Below are 15,382 nucleotides of genomic sequence, written 5' to 3'. Positions count from 1 at the left end.
GTTGAAATAAAATGTTACATTAAGTTAGACAATGCGACCTCAATGTCACCTGGTCTGAAAGCATGCAACCTTATTATTGTGTAGGCCTAGACCTAGTGTAGCAAGCTCTTTTAGAGCAATAAGGTTAAGTGAAAGTGACATAACTATTATATTGCAGATGAGTGATCAGTGAATTTAGTTGTCTAAAACAACAACGCTGTATATGAACACTGAATGAAAATGAGTAGTTTAACATGGATTCTGTTCTCTCTCTTCTGCTCTCACACATTTAATGTAAAGGGATTTATTGGCTTGGGAAACAGTGAAATACATGGGTCTATGTTTTTGGTTGGATAGGTTTCTTAATTTCTTTCTTAGGTTTTTGCATTCTTCATCAAACCATTTGTCATTGTTGTTAATTTTCTTAGGTCGTCTGCTTGACATTTTTAGATTTGATAAGGCAGCTGAAAGGTCAAATATACTTTAGGCTTTGTAATAACAAGTTTAACTAATTCAGTGAAACGTTTTCTAAAAGGGATTGAATTTGTTGTTGACCAATTTTTGGGGGTTGGTTTCTACACTACTTTCCTTCCATCGATAGCATGTCTTAGTATTATGCAGTCCCTTTGGCTTTGATGCCTCATGGTTGAATATTGAGCTTTTCAAATAGACTGGGATTTTGCTGTGATCTGATACAGGTGTAGGTGTGTCAGTGGGCTGACTGTGAATGCTCTGAGAGACTCGGTTGGGATCAGTGATAAAGCAATCTACAGTACCACTGCCAAGGGATGAACTGTAGGTGTACTAACCATAGGAGTCACCTAAAAGCTTACCAGTGACTAAGTACAGACCCAGCGACCGACATAGCTGCAAGAACTGTGACCAATTTTTGTTGGTTGTTTTGCAGTAGTTATGTCCTGCACACACACAAACATAAACTCAGCAAAAAAAGAAACGTCCTCTCACTGTCAACTGCATTTATTTTCAGCAAACTTAACATGTGTAAATATTTGTATGGACATAACAAGATTCAACAACTAAGACATAAACTGAACAAGTTCCACAGACATGTGACTAACAAAAATGGAATATGTGTCCCTGAACAAAGGGGGTGTCAAAATCAAAAGTAAGTCAGTATCTGGTGTGGCCACCAGCTGCATTAAGTACTGCAGTGCATTTCCTCCTCATGGACTGCATCAGATTTGCCAGTTCATGCTGTGAGATGTTACCCCACTCTTCAACCAAGACACCTGCAAGTTCCCAGACATTTCTGGGGGGAATGGCCCTAGCCCTCCGATCCAACAGGTCCCAGACGTGCTCAATGGGATTGAGATCCAGGCTCTTCGCTGGCCATGGCAGAACACTGACATTCCTGTCTTGCAGGAAATCACGCACAGAACGATCAGTATGGCTGGTGGCATTGTCATGCTGGAGGGTCATGTCAGGATGAGCCTGCAGGAAGAGTACCACATGAGGGAGGAGGATGTCTTCCCCGTAACGCACAGCGTTGAGATTGCAATGACAACAAGCTCAGTCGATGATGCTGTGACAAACCGCCCTAGGCCATGACGGACCCTCCACCTTCAAATCAATCCAGCACAGGCCTCGGTGTAACGCTCATTCCTCGTTGTAACACGAATCTGACCATCACCCCTGGTGAGACAAAACCGCGATACACACACACACGTATACAGACAGTCTACATACTGGCAACAAACAAATGATTCAAAAAGCAACACATTCAGTCGCCATCAATGTCGCTCTCTTAACCTGCTCACCTGGTCACTCACCACTAGACAATGTGCAAATGAGTCTCCAACGTCCCCCTGAAATACCATGTTGTTCGCATTGTTATCAACCTATTAATTACAAATTCACAAATCCATTGTCAATTCTGAAACGGGAGACCTTTACCTATGCGTTGACACAGATAGGGTCCCAGCCTTTGTTTGACTCAGATGATGACTTCCATGTTATCTGCCTTTGAAAATGTCACCCGCTTTGCCTCATTCCGTCGCACGCACCCCCTACTCCTTGATGTGTGAACCCCCCACCTGTGACTTCATCCCTCTTTTTTCAGAGAGAGAGAGATGGAGAAATATGAGGGGAGAAGCAAGTCATGGGAGAATAATCAGAGCTGGGGTTACAGAGTCAGCACTGAAAAGGTGTGAAGTGGTATAGGAGAAGAGTTTAAGTTTTACTTGAAAGTAAGTTCTATATAATAATAAAAATATGTATTTTATTTAGTGCTTTTCATTACAAGCAGAATCTCAAAGTCACTTTGAAAACAAAATGTAACCAGAAACTATTTAACAAAACAAAGGTAGGGATCTGTCAGTATGTTGGCGATGGTCAACTTTAGATGATAGGCAGTTCAGAAAGGTAGTATCTTGAGAGGAGGGAGCATAGATGTAGAGACATCTGACAGACAGGCCATGGAACAGCTCAACAGGCACCTCGTCGTCATCCACAGTCACAGCTCCTCCTCCGTCGGTAGGCTGGATCTTCCACTACTGAAATGTAGCACACATGTACATTAGTAGTATACTGTATGTACTAAACTGGGTATTTTTGTTTGAGAAAACATGTTCTTGATACCGACATTTTGACACGGTGGCATCACACTTCTGAACTGTGTCATCATACCCAACATTCCTACTGTACCTCTGTATGTCACGTTCTGACCTTTATTTCCTTTGTTTTATCATTATTTAGTATGGTCAGGGCGTGAGTTGGGTGGGCAGTCTATGTTTGTTTTTCTATAATTTGGGTATTTCTATGTTTAGGCCTAGTATGGTTCTCAATCAGAGGCAGGTGTCATTAGTTGTCTCTGATTGAGAATCATACTTAGGTAGCCTGGGTTTCACTGTGTGTTTGTGGGTGATTGTTCCTGTCTCTGTGTTTTGCACCAGATAGGGCTGTTTTGAGTTTTCACATTTCTTGTTTTTGTTAGTTTGTTCATGTGAAGGGATTTATTAAAACATGAATCAAAACAACCACGCTGCGCTTTGGTCCGCCTCTCGTTCAGATGAAGAAATCCATTACACTGTAGAAGATTTGATCAAGTTTAAATGTATTTTTAAGGTGTTTTGACACTTTATTCAGATAGTGAGGAAATAAACAAGAGGGAGAAACAGTGGGAAGGGTGGACACAGGTATTGAATCCTGGTCTCCGGATGGGATTTGTATGTAACATGTGTTAGGGAGTGTTCCCACTACACCGTGGCTTTGCACATTAACACTTGCTTTGCATGAGCAGAAATGTCTGGTGATCAAGTGAGTTTGAGGTGGGTGATGACCACAAAAAAGGTATAGGTGAGGATTCAAATGAAACGTGGGTTTGACATCCAGAAAATTCGTTTTTCCTGTAATCAGATTACAAACTACTCTGACATCATCGTCGCGTTTGAGCAGTATTGGCTAATTATGCCACCTTTGGTCAGTGCTTTGTCTCCATAAAGGTCTCTGGGTCTATCTCTCTCTCCTATCTATGACTGTCCTGGTTGGGAGGGTGTGCATGTGCAAGTTCCATGTCTACCTCGTATGGCTGAGGACCCCTTTATAAACCAATACCAGGTCACTGGGGAAGTCACACAACACTCGCGACCACAGAGAGACAGAGAAAAACACCTGCTCCAAACAGCCCAGTCTACCATTGAAGAATCTATTCTCTCTCCTCCTTTTTGGCTCACTCGTTCATTTACCTCCTGGGACATGATGTGGAAACCACTGGTATTAGCTGTGTGTCTGTTAGTGGCTGGGGTGCAGGGGATGGAGCGCCCCACGTATGGAGTGAAGCTATGTGGCCGGGAGTTCATCCGGGCGGTCATCTTCACCTGTGGAGGATCTCGCTGGAGACGGTCACTCGGGAGTGCAGGTGAGGCATGCCAGCTGGACAAGCCTTTTATTGGGTCATTGTGTTTCTAAATTGTGCACATTTTGATTCTAGCCAAGCAGTAATGCACCTGATTCAATTTATCAGTGATTTATGGTTTGTTGAGTAAAGGGAAAGGACTATGTTGGCTTTTTTTGTACCACTGGCTTTGTCCATTGGAATGTATTATATCCGCACAGTCGATTACATTTTTTTCATTTAAATGTATTGTGCATTGGTCCAAACACATCAAGACAGTAGTCTCCCTCTCAGGAGACTGAAAGTATTTGACATGGGTCCTCAGATCCTCAAAAAGTGCTATACAGCTGCCCCATCGAGAGCATCCTACTGGTTGCATCACTGCCTGGTATGGCAACTGCTTGGCCTCTGACCACAAGGCACTGCAGAGGGTAGTGTGTACGACACAGTACATCACTGGGGTCAAACTTCCTGCCATCCGGGACCTCTATACCAGGCGGTGTCAGAGGAAGGCTCAAAAAATTGTCAAGGACTCCAGCCACCCTAGTCATAGACTGTTCTCTCTGCTACTGAGTGTCAGTCGGTACCGGAGCACCAAGTCTAGGTCCAAAAGGCTTCTAAACAGCTTCTACCCCCAAGCCATAAGCCTCCTGAACAGCTAATCAAAGGGCTACCCAGACTGTTTGCATTGCCCCCCCTTTTTACGCTACTGCTACTCACATTGACTCTGTACCGGTACCCCCTGTATATAGCCTCGCTAGGGTTATTTTACTGCTGCTCTTTAATTACTTGTTACTTTTATTATTATTTTTTTTACTTATCTATTTTTTACTTGTATTTGGCACGTTACACATAACATTTTATTTGAAATAGAAACACAGTAATCTTTGACTTTTGAATGTATAAATTGAGCAGCACTGAGAGTCAATATCACATTTCAACACTCCTACTATAAACTGCATTTCAGGAGACTTCCCTCAGGACCCTTTCAGCTCCCATGACGAGGACTCGTCTGAAGGCTGGAACTCAGACTCACAGGTCCCAGAGGGTCCCTTCCAGCATGTCCAGGAGGGTGGGGTGTTCATCAGCAGGCCAGCCCGCTCCCTCATCTCAGAGGAGATACTGGAGGCTCTCCGTATGTCAGACCGTAAGGGCCGTGATGTGGTGGTGGGCCTGTCCAATGCCTGCTGCAAGTGGGGCTGCAGCAAGGGAGACATCAGCTCCCTTTGCTGAGAATCCACCCCATTATCTCTCCTCCCATGCACACACATAGCCCTACACATACCTGGTATTTTCTCATATCTCTCTCTCTCGGTTTTTCTAACTGCTCTCCAGAGTGTTTCCGAGTTAAAGTATCATGTTAACTGTGCAGGGAGAATATAACCTTATTCTCCATATTGACCCAGTCGGTATTAGATTGAACCTCATGACCCTACCTGCCTGTAAAACAACCTGTGCTTACCTAGGTTTCCCCATTGGCTCACAGCAAAAAAGTTATCTTTTTCAAACGCAATTTTCTTATTGTCTGCTTGTTTTAGTCAATTACAAAACTCCATTTACGAAAAGTACAACATGTCTAAAGATTACTTTTCAATATTGCCTCTCCCTAGCGTTCTAGAAAACTTAGAAAAACGTAATATTGTAGGGCTTCCCTTATTATTCCCTTTTCCATGACAATGCTAGCAGCAACTTGAGTGACAGCTAGCTACTGACCGGAACATTAAGCTAGCCAAGACCAATAACACAAACAATCTGACTATCCAGCTAGTGGAATTACAAACGGACAGTATGAGCTAAACAAGTTACATGTGTTAACCGTGATGAAATGTTTTCCACACACATACCTACGTATAGCCTTCTTGGACACCGCGTCCCCACATTTCCCACACAGAATAGCCTGAAGCCACAGGGCTCTTCTCCCAGGCTCTATTTCCCAACGTGGGACCATTGCGAACCATTGGTCGGAATTTCAGCGGGTTTTCCCCAATTTATGGGCGTGGTCTAGGGGAATTCCTTATTATTATGTCATTACCGACTGGGACTGAATACCGATATCTTCCTGTCTCTATACCTTGTGGAATGTGGCTACCTGTGATGAAATGTGGTTTCCAGACCACTTTCTCCATTGCTGTTTTTGGATCCTTCCTACTTTTTGTCTCACTGTCGTCATTCACATGGCCCTTATTTTTTTATTTTTAAATCTGTCAAATCTGTTTAATTTTGGATTATGAACCTGTTATAAAGGTTTTAATAAAAATTTGATTTGCTTAACATTCTGACTCTTGGTATGTTTTCCCACCAGCCACAGATACGGCCAATGCCAGAATCATGACATAGGAAAACATAGGGCCATAGGACATAATGGGAGTTGGCCTATGACATGTGTAAAGGAACTTTTAATTCTACTGCACAAAAATATTGCGTTTTGAATAAAATGACTCATTCAAATGGAGTACAATCCCACAGGAATAAAACACACTTGACCCCTCAAAAGAGCCCATAAGGGAACTGAACAGAACGGATACAATCTGGAAGTTGCAGTGGCCAACATAAATTACAGCATCATTTAATCTGTTGTTATTCTTCTACTATTTATTATGTTACCAATACTATTTACATGTTAAAATTATATTCTGATTACAATTACTATCTCTCATCTTTTCAGTAAATGCAATCTATTAGCTTCCAAAATGTAAGTAGATATAAGGTATATCTAGCTGTCTGATAACACCTGATTGAATGGCTCCACCTGCACTTTGAAAAACCCACAGTGCATTAAGTGAATGTTGGAAAAAGATATTGGTTCCCTTCTAAACATAGAAATGTGAATGCAGAACGGATTCGGCCACAAAATAGGTGAAGTGAACTGACAAAAGAGTTTCTCATTCAAAGGAAAGCGCAGTGTGAAAACAGAGTTCACTTTAAAGAGGACTGAAATCAGTTATTTTAAAGAGGACTGACTATATGTGAAAACACCATTATAATGTAGGGTTAAAATTGATGCAATAGAGGATCGCTTTCAAAGTCAATTTAGGCGGGTCATAGTAGGCGGGTCATAGTAGGCGGGTCATAGACAGATCTCAGAGCTTTTTAGAGATGTGTCCATACCCCTTCGCAGCTCATTACACTCCGCTTTGAGGATCATAGACAAGTTGGATGTGTGAGAAATAGTTAGGTCTACACACACATCCAATCTAGTTTCTGCCATATTGCTTTCACCTATTCAGCCTAATCATTTCCGTGAAAGGGAGTGAGCGAGGAGGCAAGGGAGGAAGCATCGTTTTGGAATGAAATATAGCCAGTGTGCAGCGAAAATCTCCCAAACTTCTGCGCACGTAAACATCGCAAACATTTATTCAATGTACAATAGAATGCTGGCGAAAGATGGAAGTTCCGTTATTTTGAAGTCTTTCTTGACGACGAGGTAATAGCTCTTATTTTTCGAACCACTTATTTTTCAACATAACTTACAGTTGCGGAAATCATATTGATCACTAGGCCTAGCAGTATAACGTTTTTAGACTTGAAATGATACAAGACTTTGAATGTTCACTCTCATCTCTATACTTATGGCTATGGTAAGCTCATTTGCATCATAACATGACAACAATGGTTAATAGAAACCAGATGCTTTTATCATCCTGTGCTTTTGGCTTAAAAACATGTATGTAGGCTACACAATACACAGAGTGGCAGATATGTCAGTGGCGAAGACAGTGACAGATATGTAACCAATGATGTATATAAACCCTGGATTGCTGATTGTTACGTATTGGCCACTGAGTGAAGCCACTCAATGGTAGGAACATCAATCTATAGGAATGAATGAAATTCTACAGTATTTCCATTAAATGTTTCAAGGACGAAATTACATGTATTTGTGTCATTTTTGTTGTTGTAGTGGGTCAGTAACATTAGTAATCTAAAAATTGTACTTTAAGGAAAACATTTGTATATATTTCAAATGTTTATGTTAAGCACACATAATATAATTTTAAAGTATGTATTATTTTACTAGGCAAGTCAGTTAACAACAAATTCTTATTTTCAATGACGGCCTACCGGGGAACAGTAGGTTAACTGCCTTGTTTAGGGGCAGAACAACAGATTTTTCCCTTGTCAGCTAAGGAGTCTATAATAGAATACATGAGGCAAAAACGAACGTTGACATTAATACATACATTTTTATGGCTTCCAAAGTATTTTTTACAACAGTAAGGGAGGAAGTGCCAAGCTGGAGGCACATTGGCTTCAACACATCGCCCCCTAGCAGTCATCTAGTGTATATATAAATCATTGGCTGTAACACTGAAAAGGTTTGCACGTTACTGTGTGAACAACACCTATCACCAAAGATCAGTCTTGTTTTACTCCAATGTTTGTAAACAATGTAAATGTAAACAAACCCTGTCTAGCCTCAAAGCATGGTTAAAACTGTAATGTTGATATCATGCATGGTCAGTCCTTGCATCCATAGGCCTGTCTATGAATTTGAGAGTGGTTACATTTCTCCAGGCCCATCCTTCATCTTTTTACCAAAACAGAGGCTGTTGACCACTTTGTTATTATTTCAATTAAGGACTAAAGGCCCAGTGCAGTTATGCTCCTGGGTTTTAAATATATTTTAAATATATTTCCACACTATGAGGTTGGAATAATACTGTGAAATTGGGAAAATTATGATAATGCCATTTTAGTGTAGGAGCTGTTTTGGTGGGATGGAGATTTGGCCTGCCTGGTGACATCACCTGGTGTTAAATGAGTTAATAGACCAATAAGACAGAGAGTTTCAAACCTCTCTGCCAATTTTCCATTCCCTACTCAGATCACTCCCAGACAGTCCTAGCAAAATTCTTGCTTTGTAAATCGCTTTTTGCTAAGAAGCCATGCTGCTGTTGTTGATCACATTTTAATTGAAAACAATCATAGTAAGGTACTTTTTATTTGTTACCCAGAAATTATTTGATTTTGAAATTAAATCTGGCTGCATTGGACCTTTAAGGATGTGTGTGTGTGTGTGTGTGTGTGTGTGTGTGTGTGTGTGTGTGTGTGTGTGTGTGTGTGTGTGTGTGTGTGTGTGTGTGTGTGTGTGTGTGTGTGTGTGTGTGTGTGTGTGTGTGTGTAAAAGTTTTGTCTGTGCGTGTGTGTCCGCATCTGTGTGTGTGGGAATTCTGAAACATTCATACACCTGCCATTCACCACTCATTTGGTGTGTGTGTGTTTTCCATAGGTGCTGATGGCATAGTGGTGTGAGTAATGGCATGGCCCAGAGTCCCATGCCTCCTGCTGATCCTGCTGCTCCTACTACACACCTGCTTACCTCAACCAGGTGAGTCCTTCACACTGGACTGATCCCAGATCTTTTTCCTGGTAAAGTCATGTGACCAGGAAATTCTCCTTGTGACTATTTATAATCTCTATTTGACACACCCTCAGATCCACCATTCACTGATCAGCTCTGGGGTTTCTTCAAATAATTCAGATGGACTAAACCGTAATGCTGATCTATATGTTTGATCTGATTGTCTGTCTATGTTATTAGTTCATTCTTCTTATTAAACACTGGACCGTATCTTTTATACTGTTTTTCACACTGTGTATTCATGTACTGTATTCTTCACATATCTCATTTTAATATATCTGCTACTGTACATTGCATTTTTGTTATACTGTTTAAACATACTGTGTATTTACAGTGCATTTGGAAAGTATTCAGACCCCTTGACATTTTCTACATTTTTGTTAAGTTACAGCCTTATTCTAAAATGTATTCAATTCGTTTTTTCCCTCATTAATCTACACACAATACCCCATAAAAATATCAGAACTGAAATATAACATTTACATAAGTATTCAGACCCTTTACTCAGTACTTTGTTGAAGGACCTTTGAAAGTGATTAGAGCCTTGACTTGGGTATTCTTGGGTATGACGCTACAAGCGTGGCACACCTGTATTTGGGGAGCTTCTCCCATTCTTCTCTGCAGATCCTCTCAAGCTCTGTCAGGTTGGATGGGGAGCGTTGCTGCACAGCTATTTTCAGGTCTCTCCAGAGATGTTCGATCGGGTTCAAGTCCGGGCTCTGGCTGGGCCACTCAAGGACATTCATAGACTTGTTCCGAAGTGACTCCTGCGTTGTCTTGGCTGTGTGCTTAGGGTTGTTGTCCTGTTGGAAGGTGAACCTTTGCCCCAGTTTGAGGTCACGAGTGCTCTGGAGCAGGTTTTTCATCAAGGATATTTCTGTACTTTGCTCCATTCATCTTTCCCTCGAACCTGACTAGTCTTCCAGTCCCTGCCGCTGAAAAACATCTCGACAGCATGATGCTGGCACCACCATGCTTCACAGTAGGGATGGTGCCAGGTTTCCTCCAGACGCTTGGCATGCAGGCCAAATAATTAAATCTTAGTTTCATCAGATCGGAGAATCCTGTTTCTCATGGTCTGAGAGTCCTTTAGGTGCCTTTTGGCAAACTCCAAGAGAGCTGTCATGTGCCTTTTACTGAGGAGTGACTTCCGTCTGGCCACTCTACCATAAAGGCCTGATTGGTGGAGTGCTGCAGAGACGGTTGTCCTCCTGGAAGTTTCTCCCATCTTCACAGAGGAACTCTGGAGCTCTGTCAGAGTAACCATTGGGTTCTTGGTCACCTCCCTGACCAAGGCCCTTCTCCCCTGATTGCTCAGTTTGGCCGGGCTGCCAGCTCTAGGAATTGTCTTGGTGGTTCCAAAATTCTTCCATTTTAAGAATGATGGAGGCCACTGTGTTCTTGGGGACCTTCAATGCTGCAGAAATGTGTTGGTACCCTTCCCCAGATCTGTGCTACGACACAATCGGAGCTCTAAGGACAATTCCTTAACCTCATGGCTTGGTTTTTGCTCTGACATGCAATGTAACACAAGCATTTCTCTGCACCCGCTATAACATCTGCTAGACTTTATGCATCCCCATTTCCTTCATTTTATTCAACACAACCTTCCATAGAGATCATATCAGTATCAGTCTTAATTAATGCGTAGGGAACCAAGAGGTAAATGGTTCCTAATCACCACCCTGTTAGTCATATCACATATGCTATGGACCTTGTGTTGTGTTCATTATAGTAGGCAATGGTACATTTTTTACATTTGGAACATTTTGAAATGGAAAACGCTTATGAGTGTTTCTTATTGGACAAGTTCAGGTAGTTCCTCCCTGTTTCAGACGTTTTTCGTCTGTTTGCTGCCTAATGAACACAACCCTTGGTGTGTCGTTATGATTTTATGTTTCATACTGATACTAGAAGAGGAGAGGAACTCTGAGAGAGGAAGGGTGTCACCACATCGCAAGATCTCTGTCTTGTTATCATTTCCTGTTTGGGCTTCATGTTCCTTGAAATGCTCTCATTGTGTGCTTGTGGTTTCAACGTTGTGTGTGTGTGAGGGGGGGGGGGGTCTAGGGTAAAGAGGATGCCAATAACAACAGAAGGAACGCTAAACTGTTACAGTTCCTTTAAAGGTGAATGTCATCTGGATTTTATTTCTCTCTTTCTCTCTCACTATCTGTTTATGTGAAACCGCCACGCATGTCTCCAATTCAATCATCAAGTTTGCAGACAACACAACAGTGGTAGGCCGGATTACCAACAACGACGAGACAGCCTACAGGGAGGAGGTGAGGGCCCTGGTGGAGTGGTGCCAGGAAAATAACCTCTCCCTCAACGTCAACAAAACGAAGAATAGCGGAGAGAGCACGCCCCCATCCACATTGACAGGGCTGCAGTGGAGAGGATCAAAAGCTTCAAGTTCCCCAGCGTGCAAATAATTTAGGACCTGAAATGGTCAACAACACCTCTTCAACCTCAGGAGGCTGAAGAAATTAATCTTGGCCCCTAAGACCCTCACAACGTCTGCAGATGCACCACCTAAGTGTTCTGTATCACCGCCTGGTACGGCAACTGCACCACCCTCAACCGCAAGGCTCTCCAGAGGGTGGTGCAGTTAGCCAACACATCACATCAACACATCATGCCCTCCAGGACATCTAGAGCACCGGTGTCACAGGAAGGCTAAGAAGCTCGTCAAGGACCTCAGTCACCGAACCATGGCCTGTTCACCTCTCTACCATTTAGAAGGCGGAGACATTACAGGCACATCAAAGCCTGGACCGAGAGACTGATAAACAGCTTCTCCAGGCCATCTCGAACTGTTAAACAGTCATCACTAGCCGGCCTCCTCCCAGTTCCCTGCCCTGAACCTTAGACACTGTCACTAGCCGGCTACCACCCGGTACTCTACCCTGCACCTTAGAAACTGCTGCCCTATGTACATAGAGTCATTGAACACTGGCCACTTTAATAATGTTATTATTATAAAAAATGTTTTACCCCTTTTTCTCCCCAGTTGGTAGTTACAGTCTTGTCCCATCGCTGCAACGTCCGTACGGACTCGGGAGAGGCGAAGGTCGAGAGCCATGCGTCCTCTGAAACACAAACTGCCAAGCCACACTGCTTCTTGACACACTGCTCTATTATCCTGGAAGCCAGCCTCACCAATGTGTCAGAGGAAACACAGTACAACAGGCGACCGTGTCAGCGTGCATGCGCCCGGCCCACCACAGGAGTCTCTAGAGCGCGATTGGACAATGGCATCCCAGCCGGCCAAACCCTCCCCTAACCCGGACGACGCTGGAACAATTGTTCACCGTCGCGGCCAGCTGCGACACAGCACGGGATCGAACCTGGTTCTGTAATGACGCCTCAAGCACGGCAGTGCCTTAGACCGCTGCGACACTCGGGAGGCCACTGTAATAATGTTTTAACCCACTTTATATTTATATACTGTATTCTAGTCATGGCTCATCCTATATAACTATTCCTTCCAGTTCTCTGCTGACAATGACTGGAATGAATTGCAAAAATCACTGAATGGCATATATCTCCCTCACTAACTTTAAGCAGCAGCTGTCAGAGCAGCTCACAGATCACTGCACCTGTACATAGCCCATCTGTAAATAGCCCATCCTACCTAACTACCTCATCCCCATACTGTTATACATTTTTTGCTCCTTTGCACCCCAGTATCTCTACTTGCACATTCATATTCTGCACATCTATCACTACAGTGTTTAATTGCTAAATTGTAATTATTTCACCACTATGGCCTATTTATTGCCTTATCTCCCTAATCTTACCTCATGTGCACACACTGTATATAGACTTTTTTCTCTATTGTGTTATTGACTGTATGTTTGTTTATTCCATGTATAACTCTGTGTTGTTGTTTGTGTCGCACTGCTTTGTTTATCTTGGCCAGGTCGCAGTTGTAAATGAGAACTTGTTCTCAACTGGCCTACCTGGTTAAATAAAGGTGAAATAAAAAAAATACAAAACTACTGCTGTACAGACCTTTCTATTTACATACTGTACTACTGTCTACTCACACCATCATATTCATATATATTGTAACGGCTTTCTAGGTGTGGTGAAGGAGAGTCGGACCAAAACTGCAGCGCGGTCCATCCCCCTCTTCAAAGGGGGGGACACTCTTGACCCAAACTGCTACAGACCTATATCTATCCTAGCCGTGCCTTCTAAGGTCTTCGAAAGCCAGTCACCAAACAGATTACCGACCATTTCGAATCTCACCAATACCTTCTCTGCTATGCAATCCGGTTTCAGAGCTGGTCATGGGTGCACCTCAGCCCGCTCAAGGTCCTAAACGATATCTTAACCGCCATCGATAAGAAACATTACTGTGCAGCCGTATTCATTGATCTGGCCAAGGCTTTCGACTCTGTCAATCACCATATCCTCTCGCAGACTTCGACAGCCTTGGTTTCTCAATGATTGCCTCGCCTGGTTCACCACTACTTCTCTGATAGAGTTCAGTGTGTCAAAATCGAGGGGTCCTGCTGTCCGGACCTCTGGCAGTCTCTATGGGGGTGCCACAGGGTTCAATTCTTGGACCGACTCTCTTCTCTGTATACATCAATGAGGTCGCTCTTGCTGCTGGTGAGTCCCTGATCCACCTCTACGCAGACGACACCATTCTGTATACTTCCGGCCCTTCTTTGGACACGTGTGTTAACAACCCTCCAGGCAAGCTTCAATGCCATACAACTCTCCTTCCGTGGCCTCCAATTGCTCTAAATACAAGTAAAACTAAATGCATGCTCTTCAACCGATCGCTACTGCACCTACCCGCCTGTCAACATCACTACTCTGGACGGCTCTGACTTAGAATACGTGGACAACTACAAATACTTAGGTGTCTGGTTAGACTGTAAACTCTCCTTCCAGACCCATATCAAACATCTCCAATCCAAAGTTAAATCTAGAATTGGCTTCCTATTTCGCAACAAAAGCATCCTTCACTCATGCTGCCAAACATACCTTGTAAAACTGACCATCCTACCATCCTCGACTTTGGCGATGTCATTTACAAATAGCCTCCAATACCCTACTCAACAAATTGGATGCAGTCTATCACAGTGCAATCCGTTTTATCACCAAAGCCCCATATACTACCCACATTGCGACCTGTACGCTCTCGTTGGCTGGCCCTCGCTCATACTCGTCGCCAAACCCACTGGCTCCATGTCATCTACAAGACCCTGCTAGGTAAAGTCCCCCTTATCTCAGCTCGCTGGTCACCATAGCATCTCCCCACCTGTAGCACACGCTCCAGCAGGTATATCTCTCTAGTCACCCCCAAAACCAATTCTTTCTTTGGCCGCCTCTCCTTCCAGTTCTCTGCTGCCAATGACTGGAACGAACTACAAAAATCTCTGAAACTGGAAACATTATCTCCCTCACTAGCTTTTAAGCACCAACTGTCAGAGCAGCTCACAGATTACTGCACCTGTACATAGCCCACCTATAATTTAGCCCAAACAACTACCTCTTTCCCAACTGTATTTAATTTTAATTTATTTATTTATTTTGCTCCTTTGCACCCCATTATTTTTATTTCTACTTTGCACATTCTTCCATTGCAAAACTACCATTCCAGTATTTTACTTGCTATATTGTATTTACTTTGCCATCATGGCCTTTTTTGCCTTTACCTCCCTTCTCACCTCATTTGCTCACATTGTATATATACTTGTTTATACTGCATTATTGACTGTATGTTTTGTTTTTACTTCATGTGTAACTCTGTGTCGTTTTATCTGTCGAACTGCTTTGCTTTATCTTGGCCAGGTCGCAATTGTAAATGAGAACTTGTTCTCAACTTGCCTACCTGGTTAAATAAAGAAATAAATAATAAATAAATGTAGATTGCGATCCATGTTTAATGAAAAAAAAACAACATAAATACAAATAAACACAAAACACTACAAACAATAAATGTAATGAAAACCGAAACAGCCTATACTTGTCAACTAAATACAGCGACAGGACAAAGACACTAAGGACAATCACCCACGACAAACTCAAAGAATATGGCTGCCTAAATATGGTTCCCAATCAGAGACAACGATAAGCACCTGCCTCTGATTGAGAACCACTCCAGACAGCCATAGACTTTGCTAGATAACCCCACTAGCTACAATCCCAAATACATACACACAAAA

The 15,382-nt window shown here is 42.8% G+C and overlaps 1 protein-coding gene and 1 long non-coding RNA gene across 3 annotated transcripts; both read left to right on the top strand.

Moving 5' to 3' along the window:
• Positions 1 to 3,484: 3,484 nt before the first annotated feature.
• On the top strand, positions 3,485 to 6,105 carry LOC109877744 (relaxin-3). The gene is made up of 2 exons (XM_020469945.2): positions 3,485 to 3,856; positions 4,800 to 6,105. Exons 1-2 carry the CDS (start codon positions 3,523 to 3,525, stop codon positions 5,063 to 5,065), a joined length of 600 nt encoding a protein of 199 aa, XP_020325534.1. The 5' UTR covers positions 3,485 to 3,522; the 3' UTR covers positions 5,066 to 6,105.
• Positions 6,106 to 6,943: 838 nt separating this feature from the next.
• LOC116367810 (uncharacterized) lies at positions 6,944 to 12,248 on the top strand. 2 transcript variants are annotated; one of them, XR_004208455.1, is made up of 3 exons: positions 6,944 to 7,256; positions 9,063 to 9,161; positions 12,208 to 12,248. It is a non-coding gene; the product is annotated as an uncharacterized LOC116367810 (long non-coding RNA). The 2 variants fall into 2 exon arrangements; XR_004208454.1 differs by lacking the exon at positions 12,208 to 12,248 and adding an exon at positions 11,414 to 11,463.
• Positions 12,249 to 15,382: the final 3,134 nt, after the last annotated feature.

This window comes from Oncorhynchus kisutch, unplaced genomic scaffold, assembly GCF_002021735.2.
Source record: "Oncorhynchus kisutch isolate 150728-3 unplaced genomic scaffold, Okis_V2 scaffold1763, whole genome shotgun sequence".
In the NCBI taxonomy this organism is placed as follows: domain Eukaryota; kingdom Metazoa; phylum Chordata; class Actinopteri; order Salmoniformes; family Salmonidae; genus Oncorhynchus; species Oncorhynchus kisutch.
Note: the sequence above shows the minus strand (reverse complement) of the source record. Positions and strands in the feature narration are given on the sequence as shown.

What these genes read in the sequence shown, in the direction of transcription:
- LOC109877744 (XM_020469945.2), top strand. Translation starts at nt 3,523, where the DNA reads ATGGCTGAGGACCCCTTTATAAACCAATACCAGGTCACTGGGGAAGTC. An exon ending in ACGGTCACTCGGGAGTGCAG is followed by an intron (nt 3,857 to 4,799) that starts GTGAGGCATGCC and finishes ACTGCATTTCAG; the next exon opens with GAGACTTCCCTCAGGACCCT.